The 23,162-nt window shown below is 34.9% G+C and overlaps 1 protein-coding gene across 4 annotated transcripts in view; it reads left to right on the top strand.

Annotated features, from left to right (window-relative positions):
• The window catches only part of SRP54 (signal recognition particle 54), a 42,702-nt gene extending 19,604 nt beyond the window's left edge, over positions 1-23,098 (top strand). For all 4 annotated transcript variants that reach the window (XM_029951646.1, XM_029951647.1, XM_029951649.1 and 1 more), the window contains 12 exons: positions 392-496; positions 2,158-2,224; positions 2,305-2,362; positions 6,239-6,389; positions 7,486-7,634; positions 8,149-8,249; positions 8,755-8,841; positions 12,027-12,100; positions 12,315-12,423; positions 18,306-18,476; positions 20,619-20,714; positions 21,592-23,098. In XM_029951646.1, the coding sequence (XP_029807506.1) occupies positions 392-496; positions 2,158-2,224; positions 2,305-2,362; positions 6,239-6,389; positions 7,486-7,634; positions 8,149-8,249; positions 8,755-8,841; positions 12,027-12,100; positions 12,315-12,423; positions 18,306-18,476; positions 20,619-20,714; positions 21,592-21,683 (1,260 nt within the window). In that variant the 3' untranslated portion in view covers positions 21,684-23,098. The remainder of the gene's footprint in view (positions 1-391; positions 497-2,157; positions 2,225-2,304; positions 2,363-6,238; positions 6,390-7,485; positions 7,635-8,148; positions 8,250-8,754; positions 8,842-12,026; positions 12,101-12,314; positions 12,424-18,305; positions 18,477-20,618; positions 20,715-21,591) is intronic.
• The last annotated feature ends 64 nt before the right edge of the window (positions 23,099-23,162 follow it).

Here is a 23,162-nt window from a genome sequence, read left to right as displayed (position 1 = left end):
CATTATGTGGCCTACTTGTATTTTTATATTTTCCCAGTGCTAATGAAAATTGCTCCTTTGGCTCTAACTTGGTCTCACTATCATCATGCTCCAGCTTGTTCTAAGAAAAATGCTTTGAGATCCTTTTCCTGAATTAGTTTGGGAGTATAGACTTGCTTATGACTTCACAGTGCATGACTTTATGTTCTTAAATTTTACTATGTGTATACAAAGGGAAATAGTCAAGTTTTATGGGAATGGTAGGATTATGTTCTTTTTATACCAAAGTGCCTTTAAATTATTTTTACAATTTAGGAGTTTTGGGGAGAGGGGTTTTGAATGTAAGCATGTATTAACCCAGTTTTATTTATTTATTTATTTATTTATTTATTTATTTATTTTTGGTGAATAGCTTGTAGACCCTGGAGTTAAAGCATGGACACCCACTAAAGGAAAACAGAATGTGATCATGTTTGTTGGATTGCAAGGGAGTGGTAAAACAACAACATGTTCAAAGGTAAATTATACTTCTAAAAAAATGTCATGGAGCAGATATGTTTGTATAAATCAAGTTTTATGTTAAAGCCAGCCTAGAATGGTTGCTTTACAATACCGGGTCTTGATATATCTTAATATTGTTTTGTAATAGTCTTTTGTACAATAGGAAGAAAGAATCCCAGAGTCTCCCTTGTGACTGCTTTTTAGAAGAATGGTAGACTTCTACATAGCTATGCTATTTCTTTTACCAGAGGGACTCTTCTTGTCCTTTAAGGAGGCAAGGATATGATTTTTGGAGAAGAGAACATGGAAAGTTTAGCTTATCTCCTATGGTTCAAGGCTCCCTTTTCATAGTGTCCCACTGAACATAATATAGATCTCCATTTTGTTTATCCTTCTATTAATTTTTAATTCATTATACCACCTCTTCAGAATTAAGTGCCTCAAGTTTGTTACTGGATTTTGTATCACAAGCCTCAGCTATATTATAGTCGACAAAAAAAGAAAAAAAGATTATTTCTTAGAGGATTCTGTTATATTTACTTTTACTTAACATTAATAGTAGTTAACATTTTTCATTATGGTCATGTATTGCTTGATCATTTTATATCCTTTGAATGTTACTGTATGGCAGTTAGAATTTAAACTCTTTAGCAAATTTGCTGTGTTCAAAAATGTAATAATAGTGGCATACACACACACACACACACACACACACACACTCAATGGAATGTTAGCCATAAAAAAGAAGGAAATCTTGCCATTTGAAATGACATGAATGGGGGTGTTTGGGTGACTAAGTTGGTTAAGGAGCCATCGTTGGCTCAGGTCATGATCTCAAGGTTCTTGAGTTTGAGCCCCGCATCAGGCTCTGTGCTAACAGCTCAGAGCCTGAAGCCTGCTTTGGATTCTGTATCTCCCTCTCTCTCTGTCTCTCCCTCTGTCTCTCTCTCAAAAATAAACATTAAAAAAATTAAGTAATGAAATCACATGGATGGAGCTAGAGAGTATTATGCTAAGTGAAATAAATCAGAGAGACAATACCATATGATTTCACTCATATGTGGAATTTAAGAAATAAAACAAATGAGTAAGGGGGGAAAAAAGAGACAAACCAAGAAACAGTCTCTTAGGGTGCCTGGGTGGCTCAGTTGGTTGGGTGTCTGGCTCTTGATTTCAGCTCGGGACTCTCATGATTTGTGAGATCAAGCCCCATGTCAGGCTCTGTATTGACAGTGCGGAGCTTGCGTGGGATTCTCTCTCTCTCCCTCTCTCTCTGCCCCTCCCCTGCTCATGCTCTCTGTTCAAAAATAAACAAACCTAAACAGAAACGAAGAAAAAAGAAACAGACTCTTAACTATAGAGAACAAACTGATGGTTACTGGAGGGTAGGTAAGGGGGGGGCATGGATTAAATAGGGGGTGGGGATTAAGGCGTGCGCTTAGCTGTGATGAGCGCGAGGCATTATATGGGAGTGTTGAATAACTATACTGTACACCTGAAACTAATATTATACTGCTAACTAACTGGAATTAAAATAAAAACTTTTTAAAATATTACTTTCAGGAGAATATGAGCAGTTTTACTTCAATTCTTAAGGAAAGAACAAGAATAAACAAAAATATGTGTTTAATAATTTTTATTTATTGATACTGTATTTTTTAAATCTTCCTTTCCCAGTTAGCATATTATTACCAGAGGAAAGGTTGGAAGACCTGTTTGATATGTGCAGACACATTCAGAGCAGGTAATGTGTTGAAATTTGAAAATCGTTCTCTCTAATTTTTATTTTCAAGTTTAAGGACTAATTAATTCTTTATTTTATAGGAGCTTTTGACCAACTAAAACAGAATGCTACCAAAGCAAGAATTCCATTCTATGGAAGGTGGGTTTCTGGTTTTTATTTTGATACTCATGTCTTCACTAAGTTTGTATTTTATGTTATCTGGTCACATTTTTAATATTTACTTACAGGTTTAAACCTTTCTGGAACAAAGTAGGGTATACTTAATAAATTATCTTTTATTATTGTACCATGATTCTTCTGATCCAGCCTTATAGATCAGAGTGGACATTGTGTAGTTCATAATTCTGTCTGTATTTACCATCCTGCCTTGTATGCATTCTGACTTGCTTCCCTCTTCCCATTGTTTCTTTTAAGACCTCAGGCTTTCCTTGATTAAACACACTGGTGTATTCCGTATTGTCTTTTTCTTTAGTATATAATTTTTAAAAATTTGTGTTTGATCATCTTAAAATAGATTATATTTGTTATTATCTCAGATAGAGATTCTGATCATTGCTGTCCTTCATTTGATATAGTAGTTCAGTTAGGTAGTTTATACATGTTAGAATGATTGATGAAAAAAATCAACTCTAGATTGAATTTAGGACTTTTTTGAGGGGATAGCATTTTTCTTAACTTTATTAGTGTAAATGGCTTATTTGACCCTTAGAAATCAAGTTAAAGGAAGCTAAACTTTGAGGTAATTGAATGAATGTATCATTTTGTTAGCCACTGCCTTCTGCTTTTCGGCTGGCCAGAAATCCTAATGAACTTTGGCCTTTCATATATTCTTTATTTAAAATTTTTTTCCTTTTTTTTTTATGATAATGTCTTACAGGTAAATTAAAGAATAATGTTAGGAATTTTATCTTTAGGATAAGAATGGTTTCTAATACAGATTTAAAAATCAACGGATTAAAAAAATCAAGGATTAATAAACAGTTATATCTTTAGGATTCAAAATTTGTAAATAATTTAGCTGATAATTACTTTAACTATTGGCCCAAACCAACCATTTTCTTTTAAAGTTTATTATCTGTTTTTTTGCCAGAGTAGGAGAGGGACAGAGAGAGGAAGAAAGAGAATTCCAAGCAGGCTCCACATGGTCAGCATGTGGGGCTCAGACTCAAAAACTGTGAGATCATGACCTGAGCCAAAATCAAGGGTTAGACATTTAACTGACTGAGCCACCCAGGTGCCCCTATTTATTTATTTTGTGAGAAAGAGGGCGAGTGAGCACCTGCGAGCATAGCAGGGGAGGGGCAGAGAGAGAGAGAGAGAGCGCGCACGCGGGCCTGTGTGCAGGAGAATCCCAAGCAGGCTCGGCATGGTCACCGCTTAGCCTGGTGCAGGGCTCAGTCTCACAAACTTTGAGATCGTGACCTCAGCCGAAATCAGGGAGTCAGATGCTTAATTGACTCAGCCACCCAGGGAGCATTTTTAAACAGTTATCTTAATACGATTAAGTAATCTCTCCTTTGCTCATGTAAACTGAAGAAACATGCATGTTGGAGTAAAGTATTAGTGCATCATTGTTTACTCTGGGAGGACTGAAGGGAGTGTGACTGAGGAAGAATTTCAACTGTATCTCTGCTGTTAAGTTTACATATTAGCATTTATTTTTGGGGGTGGTACATATACGACTGTTATATTATCATTTGTTCTCTGTTTATTAAAAAACTATTTTACATAAAACTTTTAAAGAAGTGAAAGCACTAACAGTTTCACTTCCCAGTTACTAGTTTTTAGTGTGTCCACCTGTGCTTTTCTTCAATGTCAGTACAAACGACCACATAGAAAGATAATTTTAAATTGAAATGGAGTGTTACAGTGCTTGATTGTTGTGGTAGCAGTTATATATAAATTTGTCAAAACTCATCAAAATGAACACTTAAAATAGTGCATCTTACTGTATATCAGTAGACCACTGTAGAGCTGATTACAAATGGGATCTTATGACCAGATTGTGATTACTCTTAGGAGGGAGTGTGGTGCTGGTTATTTTGGTTTTTGATCTGGGTGTGTTTGCTTTGTGAAAATTCGCTGAGTTTATAATTTGTGCAACTTTTCCTTATATATATTATACTTCATTAGCACATTTACAAAAAATTGGATTTTAATTCTGGAATAGACAATTTACTACTTAAGGTAATTCTTTTTTATGGTATCACTGCATTCCATTGTATAATGTATATAATTAATCCCCTTATGAACATCTTTGATCATATTTTTGGGTACATTTATAAATTTTTTGGTATATTTATAATTTTTACTGTATCTTTAGCATATTTAAAAATATCTGGTAATGTTGATCTCTTTTTTTCCTTTTTTCAACATTCTCTTGCCTACTCTCACCTGCTTATTTTCCTATACTAAATTTTAAAATTCCTTATTAAGTTCCAAAAAGAAAAATCTCCCTAAGATTTTGATTGGAACTGCACTGAAACCAATGAACTTAGTGGAGAGTTGACATCTTTACTGTCTCTGTATAGTTCAGCTTAGGAACCTACTATGTCATTTTTCCTTTAAAAATGTATGTCCTTAAATATAGTAATTTTTTTCATTTAAATCTCACACATATTCTTATTAAATGTCTTCATACCCTTCATACCTGATTTTTATTGTTATTGAGGGGGGAAACTTTTTCTAACATATGTCTTTTCATTTGACAGTATTGATTTATATAAAAAGTTGCCGCTACTGAAAACAGTGCAAATTAAAACGGGATTTCATTTCTTTTTCTTTTTTTATTTAAATGTTTGTTTATTTTTGAGATGGAGAGAGATGGAGGGAGATGGAGGATCTGAAGTGGGCTCTGTGCTAGCAGCACAGACCTCAGGTCAGATCATGTCCTGAGCCAGTCAGGCATTTAACCAGGAGCCCTGGGATTTCATTTCTTGATTTTCCAGGTTGACAATATTTTTGAGAATTGTGAAAATGTAGTGAAATAGGATTGAAATTAAACTTTTATGGAAGACTCCTCTTAGGAGCCAAAACCCTACCATCAAAAAATAACATTCAGATTATGGGAGTACCAGAAGAAGAGAGAGAAAATGGGGCAGAAAATTTATTTGAGGATGTAAAAGCTGAAAACTACCCTAATGTGGGGAAGGAAACAGACATCCACATTCAGGAGGCACAGAGAACTCCCATCAAAATCAGTGAAAAAGAAACCAAAAGCCTAAATTATCAGATCATTTGATCCAAATTCAAACTGTAAGAATATGTCATCACAATTTCAAAGAAACATTATGAACTCTTTATATTGATAATGTTTAATAGAATTGGAAAAACCTCAAATCACCAACAATAGGGCATTTATTTAATAAATGGTTGTGTAGCCATATGGTGGATTGCTATATAGCATAAAACTCATGTTTTATAAGAATATTTAATGGTTTTATTTATTTAAATAAAAAAATTTTTTAATGTTTATTCATTTTTGAGAGATGGAGAGAGACAGAGCATGAGTAGGGGAGGGTCAGAGAGAGAGAGGGAGACACAGAATCTGAAGCAGGCTTGAACTCATGGACCATGAGATCACGATGTGAGCTGAAGTCAGCCACTTAACCAACTGAGCCACCCAGACGCCCCGCCCCCTTTAGTAGTTTTATAAAATGCTTATGAAAGGGTGTTAAATGGGAAAGCATGTGTGAAACACTAACTCAATCAGTTATATAAGAAAATATTAAAGGTATTTGAGGAAACATTCAGATAAGATGTGCAGCAGAATCACATAGAATTTTGTAATTGAAAAACTGGGTATTGCTTTCTGCTGCTCTAGAGGTGGTTTGCTGTTTTTATTTTTTTTGTTTGCCTTTTATTTTTATTCAAATATTTATTATATATTCTAAATTGAAATTGTGATCATTATGACTTTTTCAGAATAAAGGTATACTAACAATTTCCAAATTAGTAGTATTCTTAAGTTTTGCTCTTACGGTTGTTGTTAAATCATTTGTCCTCGTTAAATAGCTATACAGAAATGGATCCTGTTATCATTGCCTCTGAAGGAGTGGAGAAATTCAAAAATGAAAATTTTGAAATTATTATCGTTGATACAAGTGGACGCCATAAACAGGAAGACTCTTTGTTTGAAGAAATGCTTCAGGTTGCTAATGCTATAGTAAGTAGCTTTCAATTTAATAACATTGGAAGGACTTTGGTTAATTTAATTACAAAGCTTGATTGAATTTATGATCCATGTAAATTTATAAGTTATTTTTTGCCTGTATGATAGATTCCAAGTAATTTATTTCTATTTTGGGTACATATATCTGTATGGCAAGGACTTAATTTTCTCTATACTAGGTACGAAATTTTCACAAATAAGTATCAAAAAATATTTCCTTTCTTAATCATCTTCTTAATATATGTAAAAAAAAAAACCCAAATATTTGGAATTAACTTTTAATATCTTGTATTTCCTTTCTGTAAATTATTTAAATTAAATCGGAATATTTACTTGAGATGGATTTTGAAAGATTTTCAAAATGAAGCATTTAAAAATGTTAATCATCATTTAGTGTCTCTTTAAAATTGTAATGGAAATTATCTGGGGAGAAAAAGCAGTTTGTAAATAATCTGTAGCACATGTTTTGCCTGGGAACCCCTGTTTTGCCATTGAGGAGTTGGCAGTAATTCTTTAGTTAATGGTTACTACTAGTGAGGTTTTTTTTTAGCCATGTCATTATTTTGATGTAGTTGAGTAGAGCTAAGGCAAAGAGCCTCATATCTGTTTTATTAATTTTCATTTTAGTACACACTATTACATGTTTTTTCCTCTGATTTGCTTTTGCTCTTCACTTTGCTTTAGAATGTGATTCCTCTGGACCTTTGTATAACTTTTTTCCTCTTTATTCAGGACACGCCTTAACTAAAATTTTACTACTTCCAGAGAGACCTCCCCTGGGTGCCTAAAGAAGCCTCCTGCATTTCAAAACTAATATTCTCTGTCCCATTTTAATTATCATAGCTCTGAAAGTTTACTTGCCCATTTATTACCTGTCTCTCCTGACTAGAATGCAAATCTTACAAGAACTAGGATTTACTCATCTTTGTCTCAGGACCTAAATGCTCCCTAATACATATTATTTCCTCAATAAATATTTATTGATTGAATGAATAATTATTTATAATAAACATTTTTCTATAAGGCTTCTAATGATAAAATTTGCTTAACAGCATTAAAAATATATATTGTTTTCATTTACATTTTCTAGCAACCTGATAACATTGTTTATGTGATGGATGCCTCCATTGGGCAGGCTTGTGAAGCCCAGGCAAAGGCTTTTAAAGATAAAGTAGATGTAGCCTCGGTAATAGTGACAAAACTTGATGGCCACGCAAAAGGAGGTGGTGCTCTCAGTGCGTAAGTATCATGGATGCTATTGTCCTAAGTCTTGGTTGTGTGTATTTATGGCTTTTTTTGATCATTTAAAATATATTCAAGGGGCACCTGGGTGGCTCAGTAAATTAAGTACCTGACTCTCGATTTTGGCTCAGGACATGATCTTGCAGTTCATGAGATTGAGCTCCGTTGTCAGGCTCTGTGCTGGCAGTGCAGGGCCTACATAGGATTTTTTCTCTCCTCTCTACCCCTCCCCCACCAGAGTAAATAAACAAACATTTAAGAAAATAAAATATATTCCAATATATACTCAAATTTAAATAATTAAAAATAAAAATATATTCCAATAGTGACTTTAATACAGTCTATACAAGAAGCTTAAAATTGAAACAAAATTTTGGAGTCTTTCTGATATAATTCCATTTTAATAGGTGAAAAGAAACTTGAACTGTGTACCTTTGTCTAATTACTCTGAAATCTGCTAGAAATTTTTTGGCCTTTTTGAGATTATTTTATACTTTCTTTTTTTTTGCAGAGTTGCTGCCACAAAAAGTCCAATTATTTTCATTGGTACAGGGGAACACATAGATGACTTTGAACCTTTCAAAACACAGCCTTTCATCAGCAAGCTTCTTGGTATGTACAGTGGTGGGGGATATAGACAAATCTCCAGAAAATAGCATAGAGCTTTGGGTTGGATTAGGATTTTAATTCTGCCCTCTCATTGACTAGTTCAGGGAAACCATTACCTTTAGTAATGTATCTTCCTCACCTGTAAAAAGTAAGGGTGATGGTCTTCTTCTTCTTATGTTAGAGTGGTAGAATGAACAACTCAATGGGAAAGTCTTAGGAAAAGTTTTAGAGCACAATACAAAAATATGTAGTTGTGGTAATAGCAGGTTTAATGGCCGTAAAAGTTTTGTACTAGGTAATAGAGTTAGAGACCATGGAATTTGGAACCCTGGGCTGGAGTCCGTCCTGCTTTGTCACTTAACCTCTCTAGGTTCAGTTTTCTTACCTATAAAGTATACTAGGAATATCTGACCTGCTATCTCACAGGGTTATTATCAGTGTGCATGTATTTTGTATAATGTAAAGCAGCGTATGCTATTGTTAACTTTTCTTTTCTTGGGTCTCGTAGGTATGGGTGACATTGAAGGACTGATAGATAAAGTCAATGAGTTGAAGTTGGATGACAATGAAGCACTTATAGAGAAGTTGAAACACGGTATATGAGTAGCAAAAAGCATTTCCTCTCAAATGTCTTCCCATGATTTCTTTTTGATAAAGCTACTGTTCATTTGTTTGAAATGACAAATCTCTTATTAAATAGTTCTTCAGATGTTTATTTTCTACATGATTTGTAAATCTCAAATATGTAATTGTAGAATTGAGTATTTTTATTTTCTTATAATCAAATTGCCTGAAATTAAAATTGAAATGGAGTTTCTTGAAGTAAAACAGGTTAAATGTAGGTTAGAACACTCTTTCTAATCTGTCTACTTATAAATTATGTGTATGTATATATGTGTGTATATATTATTTACATAATAAAATATAAAGAAATTTAAAAGAAAGATTAATAAGCACACGTATTTTTGACTCCACATTGAAGACTATTCCTATAGAGAATATACATTGTGATTAAGAGCTCAAGTTCTTAAATCTGTCATACCTGAATTTATATATAATCTATTTTCAGCTGTATAATTTTTTCATATTATTTAACCTTAATTTCCTTATCTGTAAAAAAGTGGGTAATACTAAGTATCTTCCTCATGGAGTTGTGAGGATTAAATCAGCTGATATATATAAAATGTCCAACACATCGGAAGCATTCAACATATAATATTATTGACCATTCTGTTTTTCTCAATGACCTTACTTTTAGTTTCGGTGGTCACATACTATGCTGCCTCATTTTTCTTTCCCACTCATCTTGTCATTTACCTGTGCCTTTATCTCTCTCTTAAACATTGGTGTTTTTCCGGGATCATATTAGGTTATCTTCTTTCTCTGGAGCTTCAGATTCATATCTGTATGTTTACTAGACCATTCTTGGATGTTCTGTAAACACTTCAAATTCAGCATGTCTGCATCTTCCCATCCTAACCTCCCACCTCATTGTTACCATCAATGAATGTTAACATCATTTGTCTTATTGCCAGAGTTAGGAACTTGGGTATTGTCATAGCCTCTCTCATTTCTTCTTCACCCTGCGCATTCCTTTTCCCATTAGTCAGTTGTCCTAGTGATTCTACCTCCTATCTTCATCATTCCATTCCCTTCTCCGGCTCCAGTAATTATGCAAGTTTGTCTCTTGCCTAAATTGTTAGTATTCTAAGTCTTTTACCAGATCTTCCTGTTTCTTAGATTCTTCCCCATGGATCTATTTTTTATGCTGCAGCCAAAATGATCTTTAAAAAATGCAAGTCTGATGCTATCACTGTCTTTCAGTGGCTTCAGTGGCTTCCCCTTGCTCTTAGAATGTTTTTACATGACTCTACCATCAGGCATCTGGCTGGCTTAAGTCAGAAGACCATTCAACTTGATCTCGGGTTTGTGAGTTTGAGCCCCACATTGGGTATAGAGATTACTTAAAAATAAAATTCTTTAAAAAAAATGACTATCATCCAGCCCACATCTTCCACATCATTTTTGATGCTGTTCTTCATAGCATTCCATGTGCCAGTCATGCTGAATTTCTCTCAGCTTTTAAATGTACATTGCTCTCTGTTACCTCTGTGCCTTTGCCTATTAGACAGGTATCTTCTCTTCTTCCTGCCTCCACCCTCGTCTTCCCAGCCATACTGGCTAGCTCCTGCTCATACTTAAGTCTCTCCTTCTTTAAAAGGCACATTTTACCTGATCCCTGGACTGAGTTAGAACTTCCTGCTTTATGTTTCCACCACATCTTGTAATTTTTTTATTACTCATCACACGTATTAGATATCTGTCTTCCCTGCTTAAAGGTGAGGGTGAATTCCATAGCTGTGTTCCTTACCTTTTATGTTTACAATATCTAGCCCAGTTTCTGGCACTTAGTAGATCTCTAATAAATATTTAATGAATAAATGAATCAATCCCTCATGGCCTGGCTCTTTTCGTCTACATTCCTCTATCTTGGCATTCCTCTATCTTGAACAGCCCTATCACCTCTCCCACTATCACACTAAACTGGGTAAAATATCCCTGGTCAGTCTACTTTTTGACTCTTAGAACTCTCCTTATGTCTGCATTTTGCTTCTGCTCTTAGCATTCTACTTATTTCTGTGGTCAACAAGGGCAAAACTAGTAACCTTTCTTTTTTTCCCTTAGTTCCTGCTATTTAAGTGTTATCTTTCTTTTGTTTTCAAACTCTTCACTTGGGTTCCATGACAGTGGATTTCCTTTATTATCATGGCTTCAATTATCAGTTATGTATAATGGCCAAATAGTATTTCAGCCTTAACTTTTTCTACCACTGTTTAATTCTGCATTTCTAGCAGCTTGCTATAACATTTCTTTTAAAATATTGTACTGCCACTTACATTCAGAATGGCTAAAACCAAATACTTTTTCCATTTATATCTTTAGGACATAAATAGAAAATACTATGGATTTTGTTTTTGTTGTTAATTGAAATTAATTCACATGTAATGAAATGCTTGGACCCTAAGGGTATCATTCCATCAATTTTGACAAATGCTAATAACCCATATCTGTCAGGAAACAACATTTCCATTATCTAGAAAGTTTGTTTATTCTCCTTGCCAGTAAATACTTCATAGTATAGGAATCCTAGAGAGTGTCCTTCCCCTCTTGCCCCCACCTGGCTCCTTTGACTCAACATCAAATTTTTGACATTCATCCATGTAGTTGCTTGTACCGGTAGCTTGTTCTTTAACTGCTAAGTAGTATTTCATCCACAGTCTATCCATTTTCTTGTTCACGGACAGCTAAGTTGTTTATAAAATGCCAAATGAAAATAAATAAATAAAAATAAAATAAAATGCCAAATGATCTTCTAAACTGTTTTTACCACTTTACATTCCCACCAGCAGTATATGAGAATTCTGCTTGCTCTATGTCTTACCCCTCCTTTTCTTTAACTTTTGGTGTTGTCAGGCTTCTTAATTTTAGTCATCCTAGTGAGTAGAGTTTACCTGCCTTGTTTTCACATTTTTTGTGTATTTGTTGTTTTCCATTTTCTCTGATAGAATGTAAACTTCTCTAGGATAGGATCTGTCTATCTGTGTTTCCTCTACTGCATTCATTGTGTGATCTTGCCCACAGTAACTGCTCAGGAATATTTATTGATTAGATGTTTTGTAAATGTGTTTCAGAATGAACCCATGACTAAGGAAAAGATTAATTTTATTGAATGGAATGTATACTTTCTAATATATCTGAATCATTTATATTATATTTCAGGTCAATTTACGTTGCGAGACATGTATGAACAATTTCAAAATATCATGAAAATGGGCCCCTTCAGTCAGATCTTGGTTAGTTATCCTAAAAAGATTTTTTCATCTTCTTTTGTTTTTCATTAAAATTTTAAAGCATAGATGCATTTTCTTTCATTATTTTTGCTATTTGGGTAAAAATGCTTTAAAATTTTAGTTTCAAAATTAAAGCTGAGCAAAATTAAACGTGAACATTCTGAACAATTTCATTTCAAGCTGTTGTTGATTTTATGTTTAAATATGTCTGTTTTAGGGGATGATCCCTGGTTTTGGAACAGATTTTATGAGCAAAGGAAATGAACAGGAGTCAATGGCAAGGCTAAAGAAATTAATGACAATAATGGATAGTATGAATGATCAAGGTAAGATAGCAGATTACTTGATTTAGAGGGCAATGTTCTGAATATTTGGAAGTGGATAGTTTCACTGTGCTCTTGTGGACAAAATGGGGGGAAATTTAGATTGAAAGATTATTGTTAGGTAGATTTGTAGCCCTTTGAAAGCTCTTACTTGAAGGGTTGTAATTATCTATTGATTTCATCAGAGAGAGAAATGTCTAGTACAGTTCTCCAAATGAGTTTCATGAAAAGAACACTAATTCTTCATGATGATGATAGAAATAGCTTGAAAGAATTCTGTGTCAAATAAATTTGGGGGAATTCTGGGTTAAAAAAACTATTAAGCTTATTTATTATAAGTCTCCTCATAGCTCTCATATGCTAACATGAATTGGAAATCCGTAAGAAAGAGACATAGCTTAAGCAATGTTTACGAACTTATTTTGTGCTGAAACTCTCAAAGTTTCAGTCTTATTAGGAGCACACTGCTCTCAGGGTGCCTGGGTAGCTCAATCGGTTGAGCATCTGACTCTTCATTTTGGCTCAGGTCATGATCCCAGGGTCACAGATGAAGCCCCACATTGGACTCTGTGCTCAGCATGGAGCGTGCTTGGGATTCTCTCTCTCTCTACCATGCACGTGTGCGCTCTCATTCTCTAAAATAAAGAAAGAGAAAGAGGAAAAGAGAAAGAGAAAGAAAGGAAAGAAAGAGAGAGAAAAGAGACATACATTGTTCTCTGTAATCCTGTATTATCACTACCTCTTATACTTCCAGGTCTTTTATCTGATCCTCAGTCCATTAACATTTCTAGTACTATGACCCCTTTATCTTTTTTTCCAGTTTTTTAGCACCCTTTCTGATGCAACCCAGCAGATAAGCCAAACATGTTTTAGGTCTAACTCTACCACTTGACCTCTGACTTCATTTACAAAGAAACACAGGCTTTGGCATTGACCTTTGACCCTCGACCTTTGGCTAAACTACCAATAAGATTGTGAAGCCACAAACCACTCTTCAAGCTTTTTCAAAGACCTTAGGTCTGCCTCAGTAAAATCCTTTCCTGGATTTCCTCTCTCTTCTCATTTTCTGACTTTTCTTCCCTATCAGCATATAAACATTCTTAAGCTCACATTTTCTGAGCTGTACTTCTTCCTCATGCTTTTTTACTCTTTTTCTCTTTTCAGTCAACCTTCTTTAAAGAACAGTTTGTATTTTTCTCAAACTAGTGAAATCTGACGTCTGTCCCCACCATTGCTTGGAAATAGATCCTACTAAGATTTCCAGTAACCCACTGGGCTGCTCCAGTGGGTTTTCAGTCTTTTTCTTGACCTTTACAACACTGGCTGTTGTTAATCACCTTCTTTTTCTTGGTTTCTATTATATCATCACTTCACTTTTACCCTTAACTTTCTTGTTAACTCAGTCACTTTCCCATCCTGCCCCTTAAATAAATATATATTACAAGTTTTGTCCTCAGCCAATGTCTCTTCTCATTCTGCTCATTTTCTTTGAATAATTCATCCACATCTGTGCTTCCTCTACTGCTTCACCCATTATTTTTTGTATTCTCTACCTCTTTCCTGAACTCTAGGCTTTCATAGTAACCCAGATAAGATTGTGTCTTTCTCATCTCTGTAACATCGCAAAAAGTTCTGTATGTAGAATTAATCATTGCAGCCATATCTAGAGTATTTACATGTCCTAAGCACTTTATATATGGATTAACCCATCTAATCATCACAGGCACTCTCAAGGGACAGCTCTGGGGTTAAAATCCATTATTATGTAGCTTTTGTAGATTAGGAAACTGAGATTTAGGAAATTTAAGTAATTTGTCCAAGGATGCTAGCTACAGAGTGGAAAGACTGGTCTTCAAACTCAGGCATTTTGGCTCAAAAGTCTACACTCTGGATCAGCTTCTCTCTAGAAGCTTACTAAATAGTGGACAGACATCTTTATATATATATATTTGAAAGTTTTCTGAGGAAGAGATCAAAAATGTAGTTTTTCTCCCTTGGTGAGTGACACTTCCATCTATCTGATAGATATCTTTCTACTCAGTCACCTAAGCTATAGACTGGGGTCAAACTAGATTTATACCCTTGCTGATTTTCTATCTAGTGGTTCAATTGATTATGATGGTAAAGGTATTGAAGTGGCTAACTTTTCTCCTCTTAGTTATGTCAGTTTTCTGTCAGGTAAGCTCTTTTGTTGGATACAATATATATTTAGGATTCTTAGGTCTTCTTGGTCAATTGACCTTTTTTATCATAATGTCTATAATGTCCTCCCCTTGTCTATGTTGTCTGATTTAAATTTTTTTTTCATGTTTATTTATTTATTTTGAGAGAGGAAGACAGAGCATAGCAGGGGAGAGGCAGAGAGAGGGGATGGGGAAGGAGAGAGAGGATACCAAGCAGGTTCTGTGCTGTCAGCACAGAGCCCAGTGAGGGGCCCAATCTTAGGAACCACGAGATCATGACCTGAGCTGAAATCAACAGTTAGATGCTTAACTGACTGAGCCACCCAGATGCCCCTAAATAGTTTTCTTAATGGTTGCCTTAGGTGGCGCCTGGGTGGTTCAGTTAGTTAAGCAGCCAGCTTTGGCTCATGTCATAATCTTACAGTTCATGAGTTTGAGCCCCGCGTCCGGCTCTGTGCTGACAGCTCAGAGCCTGGAGCCTGCTTCAAGATTCTGAGTCTCTTTCTCTCTCTGCCTTTCCCCTGCTCATGATCTGAATGTCTGTCTCTCAAAAGTAAATAAACATTAAAAAAATAAAATAAAATAAGGTTGTGTTAGTGTTATAGATATATATATCTATATATATATAAGTTAATATATATATTTAACTTAAAACAGTATACGTCTATCAGTATTTTATCACTTTTAGGGAAGTACAGGAACCTTAACATTATCTTAGATTTAGTGAGTTCCATTTCCTAAATATTTCTATCTTCCATCTTCTCTTTGTCTCTGAATCTCCTATAATAGTTCATACACTCATCATTTCCCTTTTTTTTTACACCCATCATTTCTTACCTAGATTGCTATCATAGGTTCCTAACATTTCCCTTTCTCTTTTTGCATCTCTCTTTTCAGTTGTCGTCTTCATTGCCACAAGAATGGTCTTTCTAAACATAAAAAATTCTGGGGGTCTAACTCCTTCAAAATTGCTCTTTAATGCTGTCATAATGACTTTGAAACTCTCAAGCCTGGCATGCAAGTTCTTTATAATCTTGTCCTTATCTACTTTTGCAACTTCTTAAATCTCAGCTCTTATTCAAGCTTGGCCTCTTCTGCACAAAACTATTTTTATTCTAGAAATCCTTGTTCTGCTTCCTGGAATGTCCCTTGCTCCTTTCTCTTCTTTACTTAACTCAGACTTGTCCTTCACGATTACTCAGTTAAAGAGAAACCATCAGCATGGAGCCGTTCCTGACTTCCTTCTTTAAATTATGCCCCCTTTTGCCATTTGCTTAATTCTATTATATTGCTTACATGATGTGCTGTTATTAGCCTGTCTTTTTCTTCATTCCATTTGCGTCTTAGAATACATATTTCCTAAATATTTTATAGTGAAGATGTGGCTTAAAAGCTGCATTTATGAAATGGATTTAGGTTTTAATGATTATGAGTTTATTATGAGATAATTTGCTCTTTATTTATATCTCATTGGTAATTAAACCTTACCTGGATTTCAGTTAACTTCTGGACTATATACTTAGAGGGCGTAGATAAATCAGAAGATGTGTTTAGGAGATCAGGATGATAAATGGAGTTCTAAATCATGTTTAGAGCAACAGTCAAAAGAGTTGGTTATTTGTAACCTAGAGAAAATTCACAAGGATTTGAAATATTCTCTTAAATTCTCAAATATTTGAGAACATTTGAAAGCCTTATTCTTTGTGCCTGGCAAGAAGACATGTATGCAAATAGGAAAAATACCAAACAAACATATTTCATTTTAATATGTGAAAAGATTTTCCATAATTATAGGTATAATAGGATCGGATAGATTATTCTATTTTATTAGTTGTTTTTAAAGTTTATTTATTTGAGAGAGACAGTGTGTGTGTGTGTGTGTGTGTGTGTGCGTGTGTGCGCGTGCGCATGTGCACGCTAGTGGGGAGGGGCAGAGAAGAGAGGGAGAGAGAGAATCCAAGCAGGTCTGCACTGATACAGGGTTTGATCTCACAAACCATGAGATTGTGACTTGAGCCAAAATCAAGAGTCAGATGCTTAACCAACTGAGCCACCCAGGTGCCCCAGAAATATTTTCCATAATTATAGGTACATTAGGATGACAGATTACTGTATTTCAGATAGTGGGTCTCCTCTCCTGTGGGGATATTAAGATGGAGGCTAGATGACAGTTTACTGGGGAATGTTGTAGAGAGAATGCAGACATAATAGAAATTTTGACCAAAGTCCATCGTGTTCTGAGCTTGTATACAGCTAAAGCCAGAAGAAATGCACATCATACTCTAAAAGGTATAAAAATGCTGGAAGGATAGGGTGCCTGGGTGGCTCAGTCAGTTAAGTGTCTGACTTCGGCTCAGGTCAAGATCTCAGCAGTCTGTGAGTTTGAGCCTGGCATCAGCCTCTCCACTGACAGTGCAGAGCTTGCTTGGGAGTCTCTCTCTCTCCCTCTTTCTGCCCCTCTCCCACTCATGCTTTCTCTCTCTCTCAAATAAATAAAATTAAAAATTAAAAAAAATGGGGCTCCTGGGTGCTCAGTTGGCTAAGCGACTGGCTTTGGCTTAGGTAGTGATCTCATGGTCTGTGAGTTCGAGCCCCGTGCTGAAAGCTTAGAGCCTGGAGCCCGCTTCAGATTCTGTGTCTCCCTCTCTCTCTGCCCTCCGCCACATTGCATTCTATGTTTCCTCTCTCTCAAAAATAAACATCAAGGGGTACCTAGTGTCTAATTTCCTCTCAGGTCATGATCTCACCGCTGGTGGGTTCAAGCCCCACATTGGGCTCTGCGCTGACAGCTCAGAGCGTGGAGCCTGCTTCAGATTCTGTGTCTCCCTCTCTTTCCTCTCCTCTCCTGCTTGTGCTCCATCTCTTTCTGTCTCTCAGAAATAAATACTTAAAAAATAAAAAAATAAACATCAAAAAATTTTTAATTAAAAAATATTTTTCTTTAAAAAACAAATTAAAAAGTAAAAATGCTGGAGGAAACTATATAATTCTTTATGTTACAGAAAGGATTAAAACACTACTAATAATTATGTGATAATAGAAAATATAACCATTATTCTGTTGATGCTAGACAGAACCTGCCTACTTCCACTTGCTTAAATGCCAAAATTATGATTTAAATGTTACTAGTTATTTAGAAATGAGCAATATTCTTTTTTGAAATACACCTCATGCTTCTAATATATGGTCTGATGAGCAGTTGGATATGAGATATGGAAAAAGTGGGTTTCAAAGGTTTTCGGAGTGTTCTATTTTACTTAAATTGGGGTGAGTACATGTGTATTTGTTTTAAAGTTTATTTTTGGAGAGAGCACCTGTGAGCAAGGGGAGGTGCAAAGAGAGAGGAGAGAAAATCCCAAGCAGGCACCCTGCTGTCAGCATAGGGCCTGATGTGGGGCTGGATCCCACAAACCGTGAGATCATGACCTGAGCCGAAATCAAGAGTCAAACAATCGACTAAGCCAGAAGCCCCTGTTTTATTGTTCTTATATCTTATGAATATTATAAAGTGCCCTTTTGGATATATTCCATTTTTAATTTTTAAAAATCACATGCAAACATGGCAAATGATAATAACATTTGTTAACTCCGGTGGTGGTTTCACCATTTTATTTGTTTTTATGTGGGGGGTATTTGTATATAACTGTTTGGATAATGAATGTTAATTGTACATAAGTGAAAATAATGAATCCTTGTCTACAGAACTTGACAGTACTGATGGTGCCAAGGTTTTTAGTAAACAGCCAGGAAGAATCCAAAGAGTAGCAAGAGGATCAGGTGTGTCAACAAGAGATGTTCAAGAACTTTTGACGCAATATACCAAGTTTGCACAGATGGTAAAAAAGATGGGAGGTATCAAAGGACTTTTCAAAGGTAAGAAAAGTAACAAACTCATCATTTGCTAATGTACTGGAAGTAAAGCAAGAAGTTGAGAAACTAAAATTAAAGCCAGGAAGTGCTACCAGGATTGGCAAACATATTGCTGAATTTCAAGTTATAGTCAAGTACTTGAATGTGATCTGTGATTTATCTGTTACAGATTCAAAGTACTAAACACTAATATATTTTTTAAGTTTGTTTATGTTTATTTATTATTGAGGCAGAGAGAAATAGAGCATGAGTGGGGGAAGGGCAGAGATAGAGGGAGACACAGAATCTGAAGCAGGCTCCAGGCTCTGAGTTGTCAGCACAGAGCCCGATGTGGGGCTCGAACTCATGGGATGTGAGATCATGATCTGAGCTGAAGTTGGACACTTAACCAACTGAACCACCGAGGCATCCCTATGCTTGTTATTTCTAAAAAGGATGAATGTTCATAGAAGTTTTTATCACCTTTTGTTTTTGACGTTTCTTTTTTTTTTTTTGACACTTCTTTTCTATGCTTGTTATATTCTGTTTTCTTTTTTGTGGCAAGGAGAAAAGTTAGTCTAACATGTTTAAAATTGGTTGTATTCCTCACATCACATGCTGTTTCAGATAATGATTATTAAACACATTGTGTCAGTTTAACATCTTTCCCAAATAATTCTGATTATTCTTGATAGAACTGCAGATCGAAGCATTGATTACTCATGAAAGGCACAATCAGGATGAAATGAGCAGTGGATGTGGCACACATTCTTGTCACACCAAGCTCTTAATATGTCATGTTTAAAAAATTTTTTTTAATGTTTATTTATTTTAGAGAGAGTGAGGCAGAGCATGAGGAGGTGAGGGGCAGAGAAAGAGGGAGACACAGAATCTGAAGCAGGCTCCAGGCTCTAAGCTGTCAGCATAGAGCTTGACAGCAGATCAAACTCAGAACCGTGAGATCATGACCTGAGCCGAATGCTCAACTAAGTCAACCTAAGTCGGATGCTTAACTGACTCAGCCACCCAGGCACCCCACCATGTTTTACACAGATTCATTAATCATGAAGAAAAGTTCACAGATTTTTCATGTTTTATAAAAACATATCTTTCATTCATATATCTTAATTCATATAACTTACTCAGATTATCCAGGTTTGATGCTCATTTTCATAAATGCTTTTGAGAAGTACCAGAGTTATATTTCTTTGAAAATAATTTTGCTTGGGGGCACCTAAGTGGCTCAGTTGGTTGAGTGTCTGGCTTTAACTCAGGTCAGGATCTCGCAGTTCATGGGTTCGAGCTCCGCGTTGGGCTCTGTGCTGGCAGCTAGCTCAGAGCCTGGAGCCTGCTTTGGATTCTGTGTCTCCCTCTCTCTGACCCTCCCCTGCTCACATTATCTCTCTCTCTCTCAAAAATAAATAAAACATTAGAAAAAAATTTTTTAAATAATAGTTTTGCTTGAAGCAGCTTTACTTACTCATTATTGTTGCATCGATGATCTCTTTTGCTTCCTGTCTCCTAAGACCACAGCACCTATTCTCTTAGAGGATGCTCTTATCTTTTCTGCCTCAAGAGTGCATCTCTTTTATTGGCTTCCTTTTTTCCTGGGGAGTTTCAACCAGTTGTGTGGAAATCACTGGTAAATGGAGTTGCATTATTTATCTTTCTCTTATCTGAAGATTTTCATTATTTTTAATAACTTCTTAGTTTTATGCAAATCTTCATGCTTTCTCAGAGTCATTTTTTCGTATTCATTTACCAGCGCTCCAGGCTCATTCCTGATTAACTCTTATCTATAAAGTTAGTTTTTTGTTTAGCATTCTTCCATATGACTATTAAACAATTGTTGTTATAGCTTACTATTAATAACCACTGGATACAATTTTAACAAAAATCATAGCCCTTAAAAAGTTCCTTGAGTGCCCCTTAATGTAGCATTTTAATATAGAAATTTGTTCTTTCTCAAAAATATGTATGTTATTGAGATAAAGATTAGAAGGGAATATGTATAAATAGAAATAATGTGTTAGGGTAATAACCCAATACCTATGATTATGGGTGATTGTTTTAAAAATTTCAGTGAATTCATTAAATTTTCTTTGATACTTTGATTATATTACATTCTTACATTCTACATTAACTCAAAACCTTTTTTTTTTTCAGGTGGTGACATGTCTAAGAATGTGAGCCAGTCGCAGATGGCAAAATTGAATCAACAAATGGCCAAAATGATGGATCCAAGAGTTCTTCATCACATGGGTAAATATAAAGTTGTGGCCAGTTTATAATATACAGTATTTTATAAAGATTGAGTTTTTATAAGCCTTCTGTTGTGATACTATGAAAGTCTGTTCAGAGGTGTGTGATCTGAGGGAAATGGCCGTCTGAATTCTCAGTTGAATGGTTGTAATAGTGCCGCATGACTGAGGTTACTCTTCTGTTGCCACCTGTGTGATTTTTGAGCACGATACTTAATCATCTTCTGTTAATGTTTGTACCAGTGACCTTTTGGCTTAGTTTGGAATCTAGGTATTTTCAATGATGAAACTTTGAAATTATATAAGGATTCTGAAACCCAGATATACTTTTGCCATGTGACCTATGAAAAGTTCCTTAAACTTTCTGAAACTCACTTTCCTCTTTTGTAAAATCACAGATAATATCTCATCAGGAAATTGTGAGCTAATATATAAGAGAGCATTTAGTACAGTTCTGGGCATACAGATGTTCAATAAATGGTAAATTCTTTTCTTCCTGTAAGTCCTATGAAACAACTGCTCTGCTCCCCCAAAATGGTCATGATTTACAACAAGACTCGTTTGGACTTCCCAGAAAAAATGTTTTTGTTTAGATTTATTGACTTCCTATTGTGTAACAGATATTGTTCTAAGATCCTTTCGTATGTTACCTCATTTATTCCTTATAGCTTGATGAGATATGTTATTCATTCTGTTTTATAGATAAGGATATTGGTAATAATACAAAATTTTAATTGGTTTGTTCTTTAAGGCTGATGACCAAATTGCAGTCAGATCCCAGTAAATTTTTTAGAAGTTAAAGTACTTCTTAGGCAAAAGTAATACATGTTTCAAGTTCTACATAATAATTATCTGAATTTACTTTACTTTCACTCTAGGTGGTATGGCAGGACTTCAGTCAATGATGAGGCAGTTTCAACAGGGTGCTGCTGGCAATATGAAAGGCATGATGGGATTCAATAATATGTAAAGAAGATGCCTTAATATAAACTGACTCAGTTGATTACATTATTTGCTGAGCCCTCAAAGTTTCCCTCCTTTTTGCAAACAGGAAAAAAAAAGTATTTTTCTTGCCTGTCTTGCTCTTTTTCTTCTTCTTCTCATCTTTTCCCCGCCTCCTTTTCTTTGTCCTTCCTTCTTTCCTCCCTCCCTTTGATACAAAGGAGGAATATATAGTTTTTGTGGAAATCATTCTATTTTTGCTTTAGATTTTCTTCTGTTAGTTTTCACCACCATAATACTTCTTAAGTTAAACAAATCATGATGTAAAATTTAGTACTTAAAAGTTTTTAATTGTCTCAAAGGCCAAGCATTACATTTGTAAACAGTCCTGGTCATTAGTTACATGATGTCTCTCAATAAAAGTGCTGTAAAATAAACTTCAAACTCGTTATAAATTAAGGGGTTGTTAACTTTCTTATGATTTAAATTGATCAGTGTATCACATTAAAAGGCAGACAGAAAAACCAATTGCTATGTCACTTAAAACTAGTCCTACACATATACCTTTAATTGGAAATATGGTAGAATAGCTTAACCATTAGTATTAGGGATTTTTGTTTAACTTAGAATAACTACGGTAACTTAGGCTTGCCATTTAAACTGAAATAATGAATTCGGTTAGTTTACAATATAATGTTTGGTATATGCTTCCATTTTATTTTATCTCATATTTTTGAAGACTAGAGGCAATATTTGTGTGGTTTTTTTTTGAAAATCCAGTTTTGTTGTTTCTTTCACACCAAAAAATCTGTTTGATGAAACCAATGTACTTTGATAATAGTTAACATATAGCCCTCCTAATGGGAAAATAATTGCATATATTAGGCTATCAGCATTACATATTAAAAATAATGAGACCATGACAAGGTTGATCTGGTTGTTGGTTACTTTGGATTGCTGCACAATTCATTTAGAAAAGTGGCATTTAAATAAGTTATGAAATTAATTAAAAACACTAGAATAATTATTCTACTTATTCATTGTTGATCATGAAGACTAGAGATGGTGTAGTTGTGTATTTTGAGCTATAATGAATTGATCTTCAGCATAGGATTGATCTGTAGTAGTAAGAGAGAGTATTTTTATAGTATTAATTTTTTATGACTCAAGTGCTTCATAAAGATCTTATAAGCCAAAGTATCTTTAAAATATAATTACATAAAGAATACAACAGATTTTCTTGTTTACTTGGGCACAGATTTTTATATACCATTAAATTATTTTTACCAGAAAAAATTAGCATACCCCTATGACACTGTATACCCTATATAAATGATGTATCTTGTACTCTGCAAAAATGTTGTAAAGTCCAGCTGTAGAAATTTGACAGTGAGAGAATACTGTTTTCCAAATTAGTTTCTAATTAAACTGATGCATACCACCTTTTCTGGGCAAACAGTTTTGTGATTTCTGTCCTTGGGGTACCACTTCTCACTTTGACCAAAAA

Source organism: Suricata suricatta, chromosome 9, assembly GCF_006229205.1.
Source record: "Suricata suricatta isolate VVHF042 chromosome 9, meerkat_22Aug2017_6uvM2_HiC, whole genome shotgun sequence".
Taxonomy (NCBI): domain Eukaryota; kingdom Metazoa; phylum Chordata; class Mammalia; order Carnivora; family Herpestidae; genus Suricata; species Suricata suricatta.
Note: the sequence above shows the minus strand (reverse complement) of the source record. Positions and strands in the feature narration are given on the sequence as shown.